Source organism: Salvelinus namaycush, unplaced genomic scaffold, assembly GCF_016432855.1.
Source record: "Salvelinus namaycush isolate Seneca unplaced genomic scaffold, SaNama_1.0 Scaffold1436, whole genome shotgun sequence".
Taxonomy (NCBI): Eukaryota; Metazoa; Chordata; class Actinopteri; order Salmoniformes; family Salmonidae; genus Salvelinus; species Salvelinus namaycush.
Window position 1 is genome coordinate 13,518 of NW_024058160.1, and position 21,385 is coordinate 34,902.

Below are 21,385 nucleotides of genomic sequence, written 5' to 3' on the forward strand. Positions count from 1 at the left end.
AATTCTTTCCAATGTGTCAAGTTTGAGTTTTCTCATGATTTGGTTGGGTCTAGTTGTGTTGCTGTCCTGTGGCTCTGTGGGGTGTGTTTGTGTTTGTGAACAGAGTCCCAGGACCAGCTTGCTTAGGGGACTCTTCTCCAGGTTCATCTCTCTGTAGGTGATGGCTTTGTTATGGAAGGTTTGGGAATCACTTCCTTAAAAACTAAAAGGACAGTAAGAAAAGAATCCTGTGAAAGTGAAAAAACAACAGGCTGAGGGAAGTGGATGATTCCACAGCATAGGGAAGACAGGACTTTTATTGGTCCATCAGCATTATTACAGGTTCTTAACAGTTGTTATTAAAATATATCAATTACTTTCTGTTGCAATCTAAAACATTGTTGCTGAATAAATAAGTGTAGACATTTGTAACGATTGTCGTCGGGAGAAGGAGAAGAGGACCAAAGTGCAGCGTGGTAAGTATTCATAATACTTTTAATAAATATGAACACTCGAACAAAAACAACAAAACGACAAACGATCATCACTGGAGGCTTCTTGCCATGGATCATCACTGGAGGCTTCTTGCCATGGATCGTCACTGGAGGCTTCTTGCCATGGATCATCACTGGAGGCTTCTTGCCATGGATCGTCACTGGAGGCTTCTTGCCATGGATCATCACTGGAGGCTTCTTGCCATGGATCGTCACTGGAGGCTTCTTGCCATGGATCATCACTGGAGGCTTCTTGCCATGGATCATCACTGGAGGCTTCTTGCCATGGATCATCACTGGAGGCTTCTTGCCATGGACCATCACTGGAGGCTTCTTGCCATGAATCATCACTGGAGGCTTCTTGCCATGGATCATCACTGGAGGCTTCTTGCCATGGATCATCACTGGAGGCTTCTTGCCATGGATCATCACTGGAGGCTTCTTGCCATGGATCATCACTGGAGGCTTCTTGCCATGGATCATCACTGGAGGCTTCTTGCCATGGATCATCACTGGAGGCTTCTTGCCAGGGATCATCACTGGAGGCTTCTTGCCATGGATCATCACTGGAGGCTTCTTGCCATGGATCATCACTGGAGGCTTCTTGCCATGGATCATCACTGGAGGCTTCTTGCCATGGATCATCACTGGAGGCTTCTTGCCATGGATCGTCACTGGAGGCTTCTTGCCATGGATCATCACTGGAGGCTTCTTGCCATGGATCGTCACTGGAGGCTTCTTGCCATGGATCGTCACTGGAGGCTTCTTGCCATGGATCGTCACTGGAGGCTTCTTGCCATGGATCATCACTGGAGGCTTCTTGCCATGGATCATCACTGGAGGCTTCTTGCCATGGTAATGGCTGGAATGGAATAAAAGGAATGGTATCAAACATATCAAACACATGGTTTCCATGTTTAAGATAGCCTACCATTCCATTACTCCATTCCAGACATTATTATGAGCCGTCCTCTCCTCACCAGCCTCCTGGGAGGCTGGTGAGGAGAGATATGTGCGTCATCTTGTGTAGCCAGTTTGTCAGAGTTTTGTTTCCAGAAGCTCTGCCTCCTACTTCCTCATAAGTCACCTCAAGCTGATTAAAGTTTGGATTCCATCTCATACAAGAATAACAAGTATATCAAGTTATGTTGAAAGCTACTTCCCTGCCTTGCAGTAGACACACCAGATTTATTTTCTCTCCAGTCTTAAATTATTTGTGGTATTTTATTTTGCTGTTGTGAAAGAAGCAGCTACTCTTCATGGGGTACACACAGAACATGGAACATTACATAATATAGAACATTAATAGACACGAACAGCTCAAGGACAGAGATACCTACATTTAAATATGACCCAGATGAGCAAGCTTGAAGCCAAACCCTTCTCAATTGGGATCTGCATGTATCTAATTGTAAGTATTATTTGTATGTATATTTAAAGCTGCCAGGGACAATGGAGTTAATGGGAGAAATGCTTTAAACTAATAAATCCCAACAATTAATATTCAAGTCAATGTTGATGGTTGGCAATAACTGTGTGTATGAACCAGACAGGCTAAAGTTTCAAGTACCTATGGTTCCCTTTACAATTTACCTTACCTTGATAAAAGGACACATTTTTACATATTTAAGGAAGTCTGTCTTGTGTAGTCTTCTGTCTTTAGTCTCAGGTGATTAAATAGTAAATCCATACCATACCATATGATATACTCCTCTGTAAACTGGTCATCTCTGTATACCCATCGCAAGATCCACTGCTTGATGTTTAATTATAAAACCCTCTTAGGCCTCACTCCCCTCTATCTGAGATACCTACTGCAGCCCTCATCCTCCACATACAACACCCGTTCTGACAGTCACATTCTGTTAAAGGTCCACAAAGCACACACATCCCTGGGTCGCTCCTCTTTTCAGTTCTCTGCAGCTAGCGACTGGAACGAGCTGCAACAAAACACTCAAACTGGACAGTTTTATCCCCATCTCTTCATTCAAAGACTCAATCATGGACACTTACTGACAGTTGTGGCTGCTTCGTGTGATGTATTGTTGTCTCTACCTTCTTGCCCTTTGTGCTGTTGTCTGTGCCCAATAATGTTTGTACCATGTTTTGTGCTGCTGCCATGTTGTGTTGTTGTCTTAGGTCTCTCTTTATGTAGTGTTGTGGTGTCTCTCTTTATGTAGTGTTGTCTCTCTTTATGTAGTGTTGTGGTGTCTCTCTTTATGTAGTGTTGTGGAGTCTCTCTTTATGTAGTGTTGTGGTGTCTCTCTTTATGTAGTGTTGTCTCTCTTTATGTAGTGGTGTGGTGCCTCTCTTTATGTAGTGGTGTGTTGTCTCTCTTTATGTAGTGGTGTGGTGTCTCTCTTTATGTAGTGGTGTGTTGTCTCTCTATGTAGTGTTGTGGTGTCTCTCTTTATGTAGTGTTGTGGTGTCTCTCTTTATGTAGTGGTGTGGTGTCTCTCTTTATGTAGTGGTGTGGTGTCTCTCTTTATGTAGTGTTGTCTCTCTTTATGTAGTGTTGTGGTGTCTCTCTTTATGTAGTGTTGTGGTGTCTCTCTTTATGTAGTGGTGTGGTGTCTCTCTTTATGTAGTGGTGTGTTGTCTCTCTTTATGTAGTGTTGTGGTGTCTCTATGTAGTGTTGTGGTGCCTCTCTTTATGTAGTGTTGTGGTGTCTCTCTTTATGTAGTGTTGTGGTGTCTCTATGTAGTGTTGTGGTGTCTCTCTTTATGTAGTGTTGTGGTGTCTCTCTTTATGTAGTGTTGTGGTGTCTCTATGTAGTGTTGTCTCTCTTTATGTAGTGTTGTGGTGTCTCTCTTTATGTAGTGGTGTGTTGTCTCTCTTTATGTAGTGTTGTGGTGTCTCTCTTTATGTAGTGTTGTGGTGTCTATCTTTATGTAGTGTTGTGGTGTCTCTCTGTATGTAGTGTTGTGGTGTCTATCTTTATGTAGTGTTGTGTTGTCTCTCTTTATGTAGTGTTGTGGTGTCTCTCTTTATGTAGTGTTGTGGTGTCTCTATGTAGTGTTGTGGTGTCTCTCTTTATGTAGTGTTGTGGTGTCTCTCTTTATGTAGTGTTGTGGTGTCTCTATGTAGTGTTGTGGTGTCTCTCTTTATGTTGTGTTGTGGTGTCTCTCTTTATGTAGTGTTGTGTTGTCTCTATGTAGTGTTGTGGTGTCTCTCTTTATGTAGTGTTGTGGGGTCTCTATGTAGTGTTTTGGTGTCTCTCTTTATGTAGTGTTGTGGTGTCTCTCTTTATGTAGTGGTGTGTTGTCTCTCTTTATGTAGTGTTGTGGTGTCTCTCTTTGTGTAGTGTTGTGGTGTCTATCTTTATGTACATTTACATTTACATTTAAGTCATTTAGCAGACGCTCTTATCCAGAGCGACTTACAAGTACATACATTCATACTTTTTTTTTTGTACTGGCCCCCCGTGGGAATCGAACCCACAACCCTGGCGTTGCAAGCGCCATGCTCTACCAACTGAGCCACACGGGGCCCTATTTATGTAGTGTTGTGGTATCTCTATGTAGTGTTGTCTCTCTTTATGTAGTGTTGTGGTGGCTCGCTGTATGTAGTGTTGTGGTGTCTCTCTTTATGTAGTGGTGTCTCTCTTTATGTAGTGTTGTGGTGTCTCTCTTTATGTAGTGGTGTGTTGTCTCTCTTTATGTAGTGTTGTGGTGTCTCTCTTTATGTAGTGTTGTGGTGTCTATCTTTATGTAGTGTTGTGGTGTCTCTCTTTATGTAGTGTTGTGGTGTCTCTCTGTATGTAGTGTTGTGGTGTCTATCTTTATGTAGTGTTGTGTTGTCTCTCTTTATGTAGTGTTGTGGTGTCTCTCTTTATGTAGTGTTGTGGTGTCTCTATGTAGTGTTGTGGTGTCTCTCTTTATGTAGTGTTGTGGTGTCTCTCTTTATGTAGTGTTGTGGTGTCTCTATGTAGTGTTGTGGTGTCTCTCTTTATGTTGTGTTATGGTGTCTCTCTTTATGTAGTGTTGTGTTGTCTCTATGTAGTGTTGTGGTGTCTCTCTTTATGTAGTGTTGTGGTGTCTCTATGTAGTGTTTTGGTGTCTCTCTTTATGTAGTGTTGTGGTGTCTCTCTTTATGTAGTGGTGTGTTTTCTCTCTTTATGTAGTGTTGTGGTGTCTCTCTTTGTGTAGTGTTGTGGTGTCTATCTTTATGTAGTGTTGTGGTATCTCTATGTAGTGTTGTCTCTCTTTATGTAGTGTTGTCTCTCTTTATGTAGTGTTGTGGTGTCTCGCTGTATGTAGTGTTGTGGTGTCTCTCTTTATGTAGTGGTGTCTCTCTTTATGTAGTGTTGTGGTGTCTATCTTTATGTAGTGTTGTGTTGTCTCTCTTTATGTAGTGTTGTGGTGTCTCTCTTTATGTAGTGTTGTGGTGTCTCTCTTTATGTAGTGTTGTGGTGTCTCTCTTTATGTAGTGGTGTCTCTCTTTATGTAGTGTTGTGGTGTCTATCTTTATGTAGTGTTGTGTTGTCTCTCTTTATGTAGTGTTGTGGTGTCTCTCTTTATGTAGTGTTGTGGTGTCTCTCTTTATGTAGTGTTGTGGTGTCTCTCTTTATGTAGTGTTGTGGTGTCTCTCTGTATGTAGTGTTGTGGTGTCTCTCTGTATGTAGTGTTGTGGTGTCTCTCTTTATGTAGTGTTGTGTTGTCTCTCTTTATGTAGTGTTGTGGTGTCTCTCTTTATGTAGTGTTGTGGTGTCTCTCTTTATGTAGTGTTGTGGTGTCTCTCTTTATGTAGTGTTGTGGTGTCTCTCTGTATGTAGTGTTGTGGTGTCTCTCTTTATGTAGTGTTGTGGTGTCTCTCTTTATGTAGTGTTGTGGTGTCTCTATGTAGTGTTGTCTCTCTTTATGTAGTGTTGTGGTGTCTCTCTTTATGTAGTGTTGTGGTGTCTCTCTTTATGTAGTGTTGTGGTGTCTCTCTTTATGTAGTGTTGTGGTGTCTATCTTTATGTAGTGTTGTGGTGTCTCTCTTTATGTAGTGTTGTGGTGTCTCTCTTTATGTAGTGTTGTGGTGTCTCTCTGTATGTAGTGTAGTGGTGTCTCTCTTTATGTAGTGTTGTGGTGTCTCTCTTTATGTAGTGTTGTGGTGTCTATCTTTATGTAGTGTTGTGGTGTCTCTCTTTATGTAGTGTTGTGGTGTCTCTCTTTATGTAGTGTTGTGGTGTCTCTCTTTATGTAGTGTTGTGGTGTCTCTCTCTCTTTATGTAGTGTTGTGGTGTCTTTCTATGTAGTGTTGTGGTGTCTCTCTTTATGTAGTGGTGTGGTGTCTCTCTTTATGTAGTGTTGTGGTGTCTCTCTCTTTATGTAGTGTTGTGGTGTCTCTCTGTGTAGTGTTGTCTCTCTTTATGTAGTGTTGTGGTGTCTCTCGTTATGTAGTGGTGTGGTGTCTCTCTTTATGTAGTGTTGTGGTGTCTCTCTTTATGTAGTGTTGTCTCTCTTTATGTAGTGTTGTGGTGTCTCTATGTAGTGTTGTGGTGCCTCTCTTTATGTAGTGTTGTGGTGTCTCTCTTTATGTAGTGTTGTGGAGTCTCTATGTAGTGTTGTGGTGTCTCTCTTTATGTAGTGTTGTGGTGTCTATCTTTATGTAGTGTTGTGGTATCTCTATGTAGTGTTGTCTCTCTTTATGTAGTGTTGTGGTGTCTCTCTTTATGTAGTGTTGTGGTGTCTCGCTGTATGTAGTGTTGTGGTGTCTCTCTTTATGTAGTGTTGTCTCTCTTTATGTAGTGTTGTGGTGTCTCTCTTTATGTAGTGTTGTGGTGTCTCTCTTTATGTAGTGGTGTCTCTCTTTATGTAGTGGTGTCTCTCTTTATGTAGTGTTGTGGTGTCTATCTTTATGTAGTGTTGTGTTGTCTCTCTTTATGTAGTGTTGTGGTGTCTCTCTTTATGTAGTGTTGTGGTGTCTGTCTTTATGTAGTGTTGTGGTGTCTCTCTTTATGTAGTGTTGTGGTGTCTCTCTTTATGTAGTGTTGTGGTGTCTCTCTTTATGTAGTGGTGTGGTGTCTCTCTTTATGTAGTGTTGTGGTGTCTCTCTTTATGTAGTGTTGTCTCTCTTTATGTAGTGTTGTCTCTCTTTATGTAGTGTTGTGGTGTCTCTCTTTATGTAGTGGTGTGGTGTCTCTCTTTATGTTGTGGTGTCTCTCTTGTTGAGATGTGTGTTTTGTCCTATATTTTTATTTTATTTATTTTCATTTTTAATCCCAGCCCCCGTCCCCGCAGGAGGACTTTTGCCTTTTGGTAGGCCGTCAATGTAAACAAGAATTTGTTCTTAACTGACTTGCCTAGTTAAATAAAGGTTAAATCAAATAAATGATCCATAATATCGCCTGCTTTGAATCACATTGAGGGTCTAGAGCTCAGGATCTTTATGATTTTTAACAGTATTTAATCCTCTCTTTCAGAAATGATGTGGACTTTGACAGACTGTCTGCGTGTTACTCTCCTGCTTCTCCTCCAAAGAGCAGTCTCTGGTAGAGTGCCCTAACATGATCTCTCTGTTAGTCTCTTTTTTAAACTGAGTTACAGTTTAAAAAAGGAAATCAATCAATTGAAATACATAAATTAGGCCCTAATCTATGGATTTCAATTGACTGGGCAGTGGCGCAGCCAGTCCCAGCCAATCAGAATTCGTTTTTCCCCCCAAAAGGGCTTTTTTACAGACAGAAATACTCCTCAGTTTCATCAGCTGTCCGGGTGACTGGTCTCAGATGATCCCGCAGGTAAAGAAGCCGGATTTGGAGTCCCTGGGCTGGCGTGGTTACACCGGGTCTACGGGTTTCAGTCTGATTGGAATAGGTCCAAATTCTCTGAAACCACATTGGAGGTGGCTTATGGTAGAGAAATGAACATTAAATTATTTGGCAACAGCTCGGGTGGACATTCCTGCAGTCAGCATGCCAATTGCAAGCTCCTTTAAAACTTTGTGTTGTGTGACAAAACTAAACATTTTATGGTGGTCTTTTATTGTCCCCAGCACAAGGTGCACCTGTGTAATGATCATGCTGTTTAATCAGCTTCTTGATATGTCACATCTGTCAGATGGATTATCTTGGAAAAGGAGAAATGCTCACTAACTTGGGTGTAACAAATGTGTTCACAAAATTTGAGAGAAATAAGCTTTTTGTACGTATGGAAACTTTCAGGGATCTTTTATTTCAGCTCATGAAACATGGGACAAACACTTTACATGTTGCGTTTATATTTTTGTTCAGTATAAATCAAGTATTTGAGCCAGGTTTGGTGTTTATCTTTAGTGTGGCATGTTAAAGTGGGGCGGCAGTGTAGCCTAGTAGTTAGAGCGTTGGACCGGTAACCGAAAGGTTGCTAGATCGAATCCCCTAGCTGACAAGGTAAAAATGTGTTGTTCTACCCCTGAACAAGGCAGTTAACCCACTGTTTCCCGGTAGGCCGTCATTGAAAATAAGAATTTGTTCTTAACTGACTTGCCTAGTTAAATAAAGATTTAAAAAATGTATGTAAAAGTCTGAATTGGACCAACAGTTGATGATGTGCATGATAGTTTTTGAAAGTGAATAGTTGTTTCTCTTTCCAGAGAAGTTTGAGGTTCTTAATCCGACTCGTGACATTGTTGCTGTGGCTGGTGATGACATCATTCTGCCCTGTTACATCAAACCCAACATCAGCGCTGAGGACATGAGAGTTGAATGGTTCAGATTCAACCTCCCAGACACTCAGTCAAACATCCGCGTCCATCTCTACCAAGACGGCAGAGACAAATACCATGATCAGATCAGCTCCTACGAGGGAAGGACATCATTGTTTAAAGAGGAACTGAAGAAGGGCAACACCTCTTTGAAGCTGACCAGGGTACAAGGAACTGATGATGGATTTTACAAATGTCTTGTTCAGTCTAAGACACATTATGATGATGCTACTGTTCAAGTCTACATAACAGGTACATTTATTTCCCCATACAGTGCATTGGGAAAGTATTCAGACCCCTTTACTTTTCCACATTTTGTTGTGTTACAGCCTTAGTCTAAAATTGATTCAAGTTTTTCCCCCTCATCAATCTACACACAATACCCCATAATGACAAAGCAAAAACAGGTTTTTAGAAAAACAACGGAAATATCACGTTTACATAAGTATTCAGACCCTTTACACAGTACTTTGTGGAAGCACCGTTGGCAGCGATTACAGCCTTGAGTCTTCTTGGTATAATGCTTCAAGCTTGGCACACCTGTATTTGGGGAGTTTCTCCCATTCTTCTCTGCAGATCCTCTCAAGTTCTGTCAGGTTGGATGGGGAGCATCGCTGCACAGCTATTTTCAGGTCTCTCCAGAGATGTTTGATCGGGTTCAAGTCCAGGCTCTGGCTGGGCCACTCAAGGACATTCAGAGACCTGTCCTGAAGCCACTCCTGTGTTGTCTTGGCTGTGTGCTTAGGGTCGTTCTCCAGTTGGAAGGTGAACCTTCGCCCCAATCTGAGGTTCGGAGAGCTCTGGAGCAGGTTTTCATCAAAGATCCCTCTGTACTTTGCTCTGTTCATCTTTCCCTCGATCCTGACTAGTCTCCCAGTCCCTGCCGCTGAAAAACATCCCCACAGCAAGATGCTGCCACCATGCTTCACCGTAGGGATGGCACCAGATTTCCTCCAGACATGCCGCTTGGCATTCAGGCCAAAGAGTTCAATCTTGGTTTCATCAGACCAGAGAACCTTGTTTGTCATGGTCTGAGAGTCCTTTAGGTGAGGAGTGGCTTCCGTCTGGCTACGTTACCATAAAGGCCTGATTGGTGGAGTGCTACAGAGATGGTCGTCCTTCTGGAAGGTTCTCACAACTCCACAGAGTATCAGAGTGACCATCGGGTTTTTGGTCGCCTCCATGGCCAAGACCCTTCTCCCCCGATTGCTCAGTTTGGCTGGGCGGCCAGCTCTAGGTATAGTCTTGGTGGTTCCAAACTTCTTCCATTTTTGGAATGATGGAGGCCACTATGTTCTTGGGGACCTTCAATGTTGCAGGACATTTTTGGTACCCTTGCCCAGATCTGTGCTGCAACACAATCATGTCTCTATGGACATTTCCTTCAATCTCATGGCTTGGTTTTTGCTCTGACATGCACTGCCAGCTGTGGGACCTTATATAGACAGGTGTGTGCCTTTCCAAATCATGTCCAATCAATTGAATTTACGACAGGTAGACTCCAATCAAGTTGTAGAAACATCTCGAGGAGGATCAATGGAAACAGGATTCACCTGAGCTCAATTTCGAATCTCATGGCAAAGGGTCTGAATACTTGTGTGAATGTAAGGTATTTCTGTTGTTAAATTTTGATACATTTGCAAAAATGTCTTTAAACCTGTTTTGGCTTTGATATTGTGTGTAGACTTGATGAGGAAAAAACAAATGTAATACATTTTAGAATAAGCCTGTAACGGAACAAAATGTGGAAAAAGTCAAGGGGTCTGAATACTTTCCAAATGCACTGTAAATACAATAGCCCACAGTGATTTGCTCTGTTCCTTCAAGTATATGATTCTGTTCCCAATCTCAGTGGTACTTCAACTCCAGTCTCCCTTTGTGTCTGTAGCTACAGGATCCAAGCCAGAGGTTTTCATTGAGGGAGAGAAAGAAGGAGGGGTGGCTCTGCTGTGTGTATCTAAAGGCTGGTTCCCTGAGCCTGAGTTGGAGTGGCTGGACAGTAAAGGGGTCACTCTGTCTGCTGGATCTTCAGAGACAGACAGGGACTATGAGGGATTCTACATAGTCAAATTAAAGACCATCGTAAAGGAGACTGACACCAACGTCTTTACCTGCAGACTGAGACAGAAGCAGCTCCATGAGGTGATGGAGACAGAGTTTCACGTCCCTAGTGAGTAGCACAACATCACGTTGTTGTTTAACTGATATGAAACACTTTTAATGTATTCTTTTTTATACATCTTTTGGTACTTTTTACCCCTTTTTCTTCCCAATTCCGTGGTATCCAATTGGTATTTTACAGTCTTGTCCCATCGCTGCAACTCCCGTACGGACTCGGGAGAGGCGAAGGTCAAGAGCCACGCGTTCTCTGAAACACGACCCTGCCAAGCTGCACTGCTTCTTGACACAATGCTCGCTTAACCCGGAAGCCAGCCGCACCAATGTGTAGGAGGAAACACCGTACAGCTGGCGACCGAAGTCAGCGTGCAAGCGCCAGGTCGCCAGAAGGACTCGCTAGGGCGCGATGGGACAAGGACATCCCAGCCGGACAAACCCTCCGCTAATCCGGATGACGCTGGGCCAATTGTGTGCCACCTCATGGGTCTCCCGGTCACAGCCAGCTGCAACACAGCCCGGAATCTAACCCGGATCTGTAGTGACGCCTCTAGCATTGCGGTGTTGTGCCTTAGACCGCTACGCCACTCGGGAGGACTAACACTTTTATTGTTTTATATGCTTTCGTATTACAAATGCTAAGTATTAATTAAACATAAATAGGACAGTTGGATACAAGTTTGTCAACATTTTTAGAACTCTAAAGAATTCTAATGTCAAAATGAAACCACGTTGGTTTTGTAGATCCAGCTATATGCCTCCACTCCAAATGAATGGAAAAGATAAGCACAACATTAATCCAGGAAAATTTGGGATTGAGGAATATTGCTGGATTTTTGCAACTGATGTCATGGGATGTGGTTTCATCTTGACATTAGTCTACATTTGAGGTCTGTAAACATCTGACAAAACTTTCTTTATGAGTGAAATGTCCCTTTAATATTATTTGGTAGCAGTGGTAAGCATGCCACTAATCTCAGTTGATTTGTGTCTTGCAGGTGAGCTGTTCTTTTTTCACACACACACATGGAGAGTGGCGTTTGTAGTGATTGTCTCTCTGGGCGTTGTCCTTGTGAGCATTATCAATGTGGCCATATTAGCCTTCAACATCTGGCGCTGGAAGGGTTTGCGCATCGACTATGGTAATAAAAAACAAATGAAATGGTTTATTTGACTGAATGTAAACATTTTACAGTGCAGTTTACAGAGTGGCATACACAAAAGTTGGGTACTAGAACGGAAAGGTTGCTAGTTCGAATCCCAGAGCCGTCAAGGTGGATTTTTTGGGGGGGGTTGATCTGTCCTTGAGCAATGCACTTAACCCTAATTGCTCCAGGGTCGCAGCAGTCAATAATGGCTTATACCTGGCCATGACCCCACTCTCCAAGGGTGTCTCAGGGGGAGTTGGAATATGCAAAAAAGACATTTCCATTTCACACCAGGTTAACCACTTGTACATGTAGTGAAACAGGACAAATATAAACACCCCCTATTTGACCTTTAGAAGTAAAAAGCACACATTGGTCAGATACTGTGCATGTGTATATAAGGATTTGTGTAAAGAAAATGAAAGGTTATATATATAGGGCAAACATTTCTATTTGAAACCTTTTCCACAAGTACTACATTTTTAAAATTCAAAATCAAATAACTTAGACAGGGCTTAGACTGTTTACTGCCAAAAATAAGGTATTGAATACTTGTTTTATTTTTATTTATAAATGCTTCCTGATCTTTCTTACAGTGCATTTGCAAAGTGTTCAGACCCCTTGACTTTTTCCACATTTTATGTCACAGCCTTATTCTAAATTGTATTATTATTTTTAAAATTCCCCCTCATCATTCTACACGTAATACCCCATAATTACAAAGCAAAAACAGGTTTTTAGAAATGTTTGCAAATGTAAAAAAATAATGAAAATAAATATAACATTTACATAAGTATTCAGACCCTTTACTCAGTACTTTGTTGAAGCACCTTTGGCAGCGATTACAGCCTTGAGTCTTCTTGGGTATGACGCTACAAGCTTGGCACACCTGTATTTGGTGAGTTTCTCCCATTCTTCTCTGCAGATCCTCTCACGCTCTGTCAGGTTGGATGGGGAGCATTGCTGCACAGCTTTTTTCAGGTCTCTCCAGAGATGTTTGATCGGGTTCAAGTTCTGGCTCTGGCTGGGCCACTCAAGGACATTCAGAGACTCGTCCCGAAGTCACTCCTGCGTTGTCTTGGCACTGTGCTTAGGGTCGTTGTCCTGTTGAAGGTGAACCTTCGCCCCAGTCTGAGATCCTGAGTGCTCTGGAGCAGGTTTTCATCAACGATCTCTCTGTACTTTGCTCTGTTCATTTTTCCCTCGATCCTGACTAGTCTCCCAGTCACTGCCACTGAAAAACATCACCACAGCATGATGCTGCCACCACCATGCTTCACAGTAGGGATGGTGCCAGGTTTCCTCCACACGTGACGCTGGCATTCAGGCCAAATACTTCAATCTTAGTTTCATCAGACCAGAGAATCTTGTTTCTCATGGTCTGGGAGTCCTTTAGGTGCCTTTTGGAAAACTCCAAGTGGGCTGTCATGTTCCTTTTACTGAGGAGTGGCTTCCATCTGGCCACTCTACCATAAAGACCTGATTGGTGGAGTGCTGCAGAGAGTGTTGTCCTTCTGGAAGGTTCTCCCATCTCCACAGAGGAACTCTGGAGCTCTGTCAGATTGACCATCGGGTTCTTGGTCACCTCAATGACCAAGGTCGTTCTCCTCCGATTGCTCAGTTTGGCCGGGCTGCCAGATCTAGGGAGAGTCTTGGTGGTTCCAAACTTCTTTGATTTAAGAATGATGGAGGCTACTGTGTTCTTGGGGACCTTCAATGCTGCAGACATGTTTTGGTAGCCTTTCTCAGATCTGTGCCTCGACACAATTCTGTCTTGGAGCTTTACGGATAATTCCTTCGACCTCATGGTGTGGTTTTTGCTCAGACATGTACTGTCAACTGTGGGACCTTATATAGACAGGTGTGTGCCTTTCCAAATCATGTTCAATCAATTGAATTTACTACAGGTGGACCCCAATCAAGTTGTAGAACCATCTCAAGGATGATCAATGGAAACAGGATGCACCTGAGCTCAATTTCGTGTCTCATAGCAAAGGGTCTGAATACTTATGTAAATAAGGTATTTCTGTTTATTATTCTTAATACATTTGGAAACTTTCTAAAAACCTGTTTTCGCTTTGTTATTATGGGGTATTGTGTGTAGATTGATGAGGAACATTTTCTTTTAATCAATGCTGTAATGTAACAAAACGTGGAAAAAGTCAAGGGGTCGGAATACTATCTCTCAGATACAGGACAGATACTTCAGAACAAACTTCCTTTAGATTTTTTGGGGGGGTCTATCTGTTGTTCCATGTAGTGAATCTGTTATTGTTATTCAATATGTTTGTATGGGCTAATAGCAGTAAGGCCAAAAAATATTTTTCATATAACATATTTATATATGTTTTTTTGATACCTCAAATGGTCTTAAAATTCTAAATCAAGTAGCTAAATGATCCTTGGTATGACCTTAAAACAATTCCATATAGCTTAGTAGAACCCCCATCCCCCAGTTTAGACAGGGATTAGACTCTTATGGGTCAATGTAAGGTTTCTTTACATCACAGTGCATGATTTACCTGAACCACATAAGTGTAACTTTGCTCTTTGATGAAGAGAACCTTTCCAAAAAACATCTTGAGTAGGTCCTTTTGTGGACCTTTCCTCTAACTGTTATCTATTGTCATTCAGTATCCAAAGCTGAACACAGTCAGGAGCTAGATAAGTAGTGTCTTACTGTCAAACACGCAGTTTTCTCCTTCAGAAATGGAACTTTGTTAGAGAAAACATTAAAGTTCCTTTGTTAATTAAGGATGTTCTCTCCGTTGTCTCTCTTTTGTATGTCTGCAGAGTTAAAGATGAACACAGTCTTGAGTTGAGAAAGAAGTGTCGAACAGTCCTATGTTGTAACAATCAGCTTGGATCGCAATCTATGCTATCGCATAAAGTTCAAAGAAATACAGTGTTCATATGAGAGTAACCAAAGCAAAACAGACAAAATGAATGAAGTGAGAAAAATATGCATATATTGTCATAGAAAGTGTATAAATTCAAATAAACACTATAAACAATTCAAATAGACCACAAATAAAACAAACAACATATGACTGCTTTGTCATTGGGGTTAACAATCCACAAGAATGATCAACAATTATCACTTGGAATGGTTAATCTAGACTCTTAAAAGGTTTCTCAAACAAAAGAACCTCAGCTAGGTGCACACCAAACATTTCCCTAAACTCTATTTATAAAATGGCCATGCCTTCTTAAAGGGATAGCCCACCAAAATGACAATGGCGGCCATCTGAGATTTGACAGTGAAAATAAGGCAGTCAGAACTGGCAAATACATAATATAACAGTATTAAAATGAAAATGTACATACAGGCTACACCTTGCAAGCATTTTAAAACTTTAAACCAGACATAATTATATGTCTATGTGCCTATCACCTCACAATTGTGGCAGCGTCACAATGTGTCAAACTCATTCCACGGAGAGTATGTGTGAGTTTTCACTGCTCTCTTTATTGATGAATGAAGGTCACTGATTAGTAAGGAACTCCCCTCACCTGGTTGTCTAGGTCTTGATTGAAAGGCAAAACCAAAAACCAGCAGACACTAGGCCCTCCATGGAATGAGTTTGACACTCCTGGTCCTATGCATCAATTTGTAATATGTTAATATTTTAATAATTGTCTTCTCCATGGATGTGAGATGTATTCATTAAGGATGTTCACTCTAAATGTTCTATTTTTATGTCTGTAGAGAAAGAGAAAGATCACAACACTTGTAAGCTGAGTAAGTAGTGTCCAACAGTCCTACGCATCAATGTGTATTTTTTTTACTCCCAGTTGTATTGGGATAACAAACAACAATTGGAGACAAACAATTCCCATTACATGAATCTGTAACAGAAATGACTAGCAGTACAACATCTAGATTCATGGATAAAAAATCTTTACATATTTGACATTATTGCTTTTCATCACATTGTTTTCACTGTCCCCCATCCCCCTGTCACAAAATGAATTGAATTAATTGTTCACTGTTAAGAATGCTTTAATGGTCTTTAATTCATCTGTTTGTCTACAGAGATACTCGCTGATCAGCTGGGTAAGTAGCAGCTATACACGATGCATTACTAGACCCCGATGGTCAATATATAAAACATACATGTATATTCTAAGGCAGGGCTCTCCAACCCTGTTCATTCAGAGCTACCCTCCTGTAGATTTTAAATTCAACCGTAGTTGCACCTCACCTCATTCAACTTATTAACCAGCTAATTATTAGAATCAGGTGCACTAGATTAGGACTGGAGCGAAAAACTACAGGATGGTATCTCTCCAGGAACAGGGTAGGAGAGACCTTTTCTAAGGGCTTACAATTTGCATTGTGCAAATATGCAAATAACACAAAGATTAGTCATAATTATGTGGTAAAATATCTCTGTATTGGAATTATTTTATGTTCACGCCAAGAATTATATTTTATTTCATTATTTTATTTGAAAATGTTCACACTTGAACAAGAATTGTTTGATTATTTTATTTGTTTCATTTACCCACAGATTTTGTAAACATGAAGGGGAGTCCAGGTAAATTAATTTCACTGAATTGTATTTCAAATAGATTAGATTACTTCATACTGTTGTTTGCAGGTATATTACAGTATATTATGGAAGAGTGATGTATTTTTACACCATGTCACGTTGGATATGTTTCTGGTTCTGAACTTGTATTAAAAAATCGATCTTACCTTATCAATAAAGTTTAGAGAGGGAGATCTGTCATCATGTTCCAAGGGCTCCATACAGTATACTCTACTGTAACATTATATCACCATTGTTTCTGGTATCCCCCAAAACTGACAAACTCTTTCTCTGTATTCTAGAACTTGAAACCATCAGAAATCATGCAGGTCAGTGTGTAATACTCTCCAGTACACCCACCTAGAGTTTCATAAGAATATGAATATCTTCACATTCCGGTATTACTTGAAATATCATGATCACACGTTCATATCTAGAGTATACTGTATATTATCAATAACAACCTATAGGCTACATATGTCTACAGTAATGTACTGTGCATTAAGTCCTGCAGTAAAATATCGTTCCCCATATTGATGTTATTTTCTTTCAATTTTTATCAACAATTTTTCACTTCAGAGTGGATGTGACCTTGATACAGCACATCACTATACATGTGTCCCAGAGTAATGTACTGAGCAGTAAAATCCACTCCCCCATATTGATATGTTTATTCTGGGCTCTCGAGTGGCACAGCGGTCTAAGGTACTACATGTCAGTGCAAGAGGTGTCACTGTAGTCCGTGGTTCAAATCCTGCATCACGTCTGGGTGTGATTGGGAGTCCCATAGGGTGGCGTGCAATTGGCCGGGGTAGGCCGTCATTGTAAATAAGAATTTGTTCTTAACTGACTTGCCTGGTTAAAATAAAAATGTTTTATAATTCTAATAAAGTGTATGTTTCTCTCCACAGTGAATGTGACTCTAGACCCTGATACAGCACATCCTAAACTCATCCTGTCTGAAGACGGGAAACAAGTGAGATGTGGAAACATTAAACAGGATCTCCCTGACAACCCAGAGAGGTTTGATACTGGTCACTATGTCCTGGGAAAGGAGGGCTTCTCCTCAAGGAGATTCTACTATGAGGTGCAGGTGGAGGGGAATACTGGGTGGACTTTAGGAATGGCCAAAGAGTCCATCAACAGGAAGGGGAAGATTGACCTGAACACTGAGAATGGATGCTGGACTTTGTGTCTGATGGATGGAAAGTATAACATTTTCACTGGTCCCTCTGTCACCCTCTGCCTGAGAGAGAAGCCCCAGAAGGTGGGGGTGTTTGTGGATTATAAGGAGGGTCAGGTCTCCTTCTATAATGTGGAGGCCAGGTCTCATATCTTCTCTTTCACTGGCTACACCTTCACTGAGAAACTCTATCCATTATTTTATTGTGGTACTATTGATAACTCAGCCCCACTGGTCATCACTCCTGTAGATGTCACTGACTGACTGTTTTATACCAAACATTGAAATACTGTTAATGTGTGTGTCTGTGTGTGTTTGCATGTGCATGCAAGTGTGTGTGTTACTCAATCTGAATGAATTTTTATGTGTTTATTACTATATTATTATACTAACAGAGAGGAAATTCACCTTGTATAATTTATGCTGAATGTCATCCTATTGAGATGTCAGAATTTGGGGCGAGCTCTTGTAACTTCTCATGGGTTATGTTCTGTGTTGGACTGTGATGTTATGCCTTTCATAGACTCCAGGTACAGTGGGGCAAAAAAAGTATTTAGTCAGCCACCAATTGTGCAAGTTCTCCCACTTAAAAAGATGAGAGGCCTGTAATTTTCATCATAGGTACACTTCAACTATGACAGACAAAATGAGAAAAAAAAATCCAGAAAATCACATTGTAGGATTTTTAATGAATTTATTTGCAAATTATGGTGGAAAATAAGTATTTGGTCAATAACAAAAGTTTATCTCAATACTTTGTTATATACCCTTTGTTGGCAATGACAGAGGTCAAACGTTTTCTGTAAGTCTTCACAAGGTTTTCACACACTGTTGCTGGTATTTTGGCCCATTCCTCCATGCAGATCTCCTCTAGAGCAGTGATGTTTTGGGGCTGTTGCTGGGCAACACGGACTTTCAACTCCCTCCAAAGATTTTCTATGGGGTTGAGATCTGGAGACTGGCTAGGCCACTCCAGGACCTTGAAATGCTTCTTACGAAGCCACTCCTTCGTTGCCCGGGCGGTGTGTTTGGGATCATTGTCATGCTGAAAGACCCAGCCACGTTTCATCTTCAATGCCCTTGCTGATGGAAGGAGGTTTTCACTCAAAATCTCACGATACATGGCCCCATTCATTCTTTCCTTCACACGGATCAGTCGTCCTGGTCCCTTTGCAGAAAAACAGCCCCAAAGCATGATGTTTCCACCCCCATGCTTCACAGTAGGTATGGTGTTCTTTGGATGCAACTCAGCATTCTTTGTCCTCCAAACACGACGAGTTGAGATTTTACCAAAAAGTTATATTTTGGTTTCATCTGACCATATGACATTCTCCCAATCTTCTTCTGGATCATCCAAATGCTCTCTAGCAAGCTTCAGACGGGCCTGGACATGTACTGGCTTAAGCAGGGGGACACGTCTGGCACTGGAGGATTTGAGTCCCTGGCGGCGTAGTGTGTTACTGATGGTAGGCTTTGTTACTTTGGTCCCAGCTCTCTGCAGGTCATTCACTAGGTCCCCCCGTGTGGTTCTGGGATTTTTGCTCACCGTTCTTGTGATCATTTTGACCCCACGGGGTGAGATCTTGCGTGGAGCCCCAGACCGAGGGAGATTATCAGGGGTCTTGTATGTCTTCCATTTCCTAATAATTGCTCCCACAGTTGATTTCTTCAAACCAAGCTGCTTACCTATTGCAGATTCAGACTTCCCAGCCTGGTGCAGGTCTACAATTTTGTTTCTGGTGTCCTTTGACAGCTCTTTGGTCTTGGCCATAGTGGAGTTTTGAGTGTGACTGTTTGAGGTTGTGGACAGGTGTCTTTTATACTGATAAGTTCAAACAGGTGCCATTAATACAGGTAACGAGTGGAGGACAGAGGAGCCTCTTAAAGAAGAAGTTACAGGTCTGTGAGAGCCATAAATCTTGCTTGTTTGTAGGTGACCAAATACTTATTTTCCACCATAATTTGCAAATAAATTCATTAAAAATCCTACAATGTGATTTTCTGGAGAAAAAAATTCTCATTTTGTCTGTCATAGTTGAAGTGTACCTATGATGAAAATTACAGGCCTCTCTCATCTTTTTAAGTGGGAGAACTTGCACAATTGGTGGCTGACTAAATACTTTTTTGCCTCACTGTATGTCTGCACTCTAACACAAGGCCATTGTGTTCTGGAACTGTTGCTTGTATAAATAACTGTTGTGTAACAATATAATAGTATTATCACCTCCCACTATATAAGGGACATGTAACCATTTACTCTTGGAGTTCTTCCCTGTGAAATCAGAGACAGATCTCCTTCACAACTGCTTGACTAAAGATGTTTCTATTATACAATTAAATAGTCTTTGCCTTCATCTTTGGATCGAGTTTTCCACAACATTTGGTGCCGTGACCCGGATAAGAGCAACCTGACTTTTTGATCCATTTCGCTCGGCTTGGACCCAGACATCCCTCTGGCCACAACTCAAAATCTCTGTGAGGGCCTGTATGTTTTCAAGCCGAGCCCTAACTTCACTGCGCTACGGATCCCTTTCACGGGATCACTTTCCTAAACAACCGCTAGAATTGCAGGGCACCAAATGCATAAATATTACAAAAAATATTTATAATCATGCAATCACAAGTGAAATATACCAAAACACAGCTTAGCTTGTTGTTAATCCACCTATCGTGTCAGATTTTGAAAATATGATTTACAGCGAAAGAAATTTAAGCTTTTGTGAGTGTATCAATCAATGCTACAACAGCTAGCCCCAAATTAGCATGGTCACGAAAGTCAGAAAAGCAATAAAATGAATCGCTTACCTTTGATAATCTTCAGATGTTTGCACTCACGAGACTCCCAGTTACACAATACATTTTATTTTTGTTCGATAAATATTACTTCTATAACAAAAAAACGCCATTTGGGTTGCGCGTTATGTTGAGAAAACTACAGCCTCGTTCCGGTCCTGAAAGGAAGATGAAAATTCCCAAACGTATCAGATTAAAAAATATTACAAAAAATATTTATAATCATGCAATCACAAGTGAAATATACCAAAACACAGCTTAGCTTGTTGTTAATCCACCTATCGTGTCAGATTTTGAAAATATACTTTACAGCGAAAGAAATCCAAGCTTTTGTGAGTGTAGCAATCAATGCTAGAACAGTTAGCCTTATATTAGCTTGGTTAGCTTGGTCACGAAAGTCAGAAAAGCAATAAAAGTTATCGCTTACCTTTGATAATCTTCGGATATTTGCACTCACGAGACTCCCAGTTACACAACAAATGTTATTTTTGTTCGATAAATATTACTTTTATCACAAAAAAACGCCATTTGGGTTGCGCATATTGTTCAGAAAACCAAAGCCTTGTTCCGTTCGACAAATTCCAAAAAGTATCCGTAATGGTCGTAGAAACATGTCAAATGTTTTTTATAATCAATCCTCAGGTTGTTTTTAACAAACATAATCGATAATATTTCAACCGGACCATAACCTATTCTTTAAGAGAGAAAAGGAAAATGGGGAGCCCCTCTCTCGCGCGCAGGAACTATTCAGAGGACACCTGACCTCTTTTGAAACATCTCGCTAATTTTTCCAAATAAAAGCCTGAAACTATGTCTAAAGCCTGGTCACAGCCTGAGGAAGCCATTGGAAAAGGAATCTGGTTGATACCCCTTTAAATGGAGGATAGACGGTCCAGGAAACACAGATTAAAAAAAATATATATCACTTCCGGGTTAGATTTTCTCAGGTTTTCGCCTGCAGAATAAGTATTGTTATACTCACAGACAATATTTTGACAGATTTGGAAACTTTGGAGTGTTTTCTATCCTGATCTGTAAATTATATGCATATTCTACGATCTGGACCTGAGAAATATTCCGTTTACCTTGGGAACGTTATTTAAAAAATAATAATAATAATAATCTGACCCCTAGCGTTAAGAGGTTTTAATGGTGAAAGATCACTTGTCCTCCTCATTCCCAAAATGTAGGGGTTCCATTTGGCTGAACTATTTCCCTATAATAATGAGTGTCCAGGGAACTGGTTCAGAGGAGATAAAGAAATTGATCCAGAGAGTAAATCTAAGGAAACTGATTAAGTGTCTCCAATAGTAGGGATTTGTTTTCCTATAATCATGTGAAATTACTGTTGGATTAGTATATAAGCAGGAACTGGATAGCCTACATTTGAACACTGCAATTGTCACGCCCTAACCATAGAGAGCCCTCTGGGTTCTCCATGGTGTATAGGTCAGAGCGTGACTAGG

General features: G+C 41.0%; 1 protein-coding gene and 1 non-coding gene across 2 annotated transcripts; one reads left to right on the forward strand and one right to left on the reverse strand.

Annotated features, from left to right (window-relative positions):
- Positions 1 to 3,889: 3,889 nt before the first annotated feature.
- On the reverse strand, positions 3,890 to 3,965 carry trnaa-ugc. The gene has a single exon. It is a non-coding gene; the product is annotated as a tRNA-Ala (tRNA).
- A 4,069-nt stretch (positions 3,966 to 8,034) lies between these two features.
- Positions 8,035 to 17,390, forward strand: LOC120036687 (butyrophilin subfamily 1 member A1-like; the record flags this gene model as incomplete). The annotated part of the gene is made up of 4 exons (XM_038983076.1): positions 8,035 to 8,397; positions 10,034 to 10,315; positions 11,259 to 11,402; positions 16,855 to 17,390. Coding segments are annotated over 4 exons (1,325 nt in total), but the record flags the coding sequence as incomplete, so codon positions are not given.
- Between the last annotated feature and the right edge of the window lie 3,995 nt (positions 17,391 to 21,385).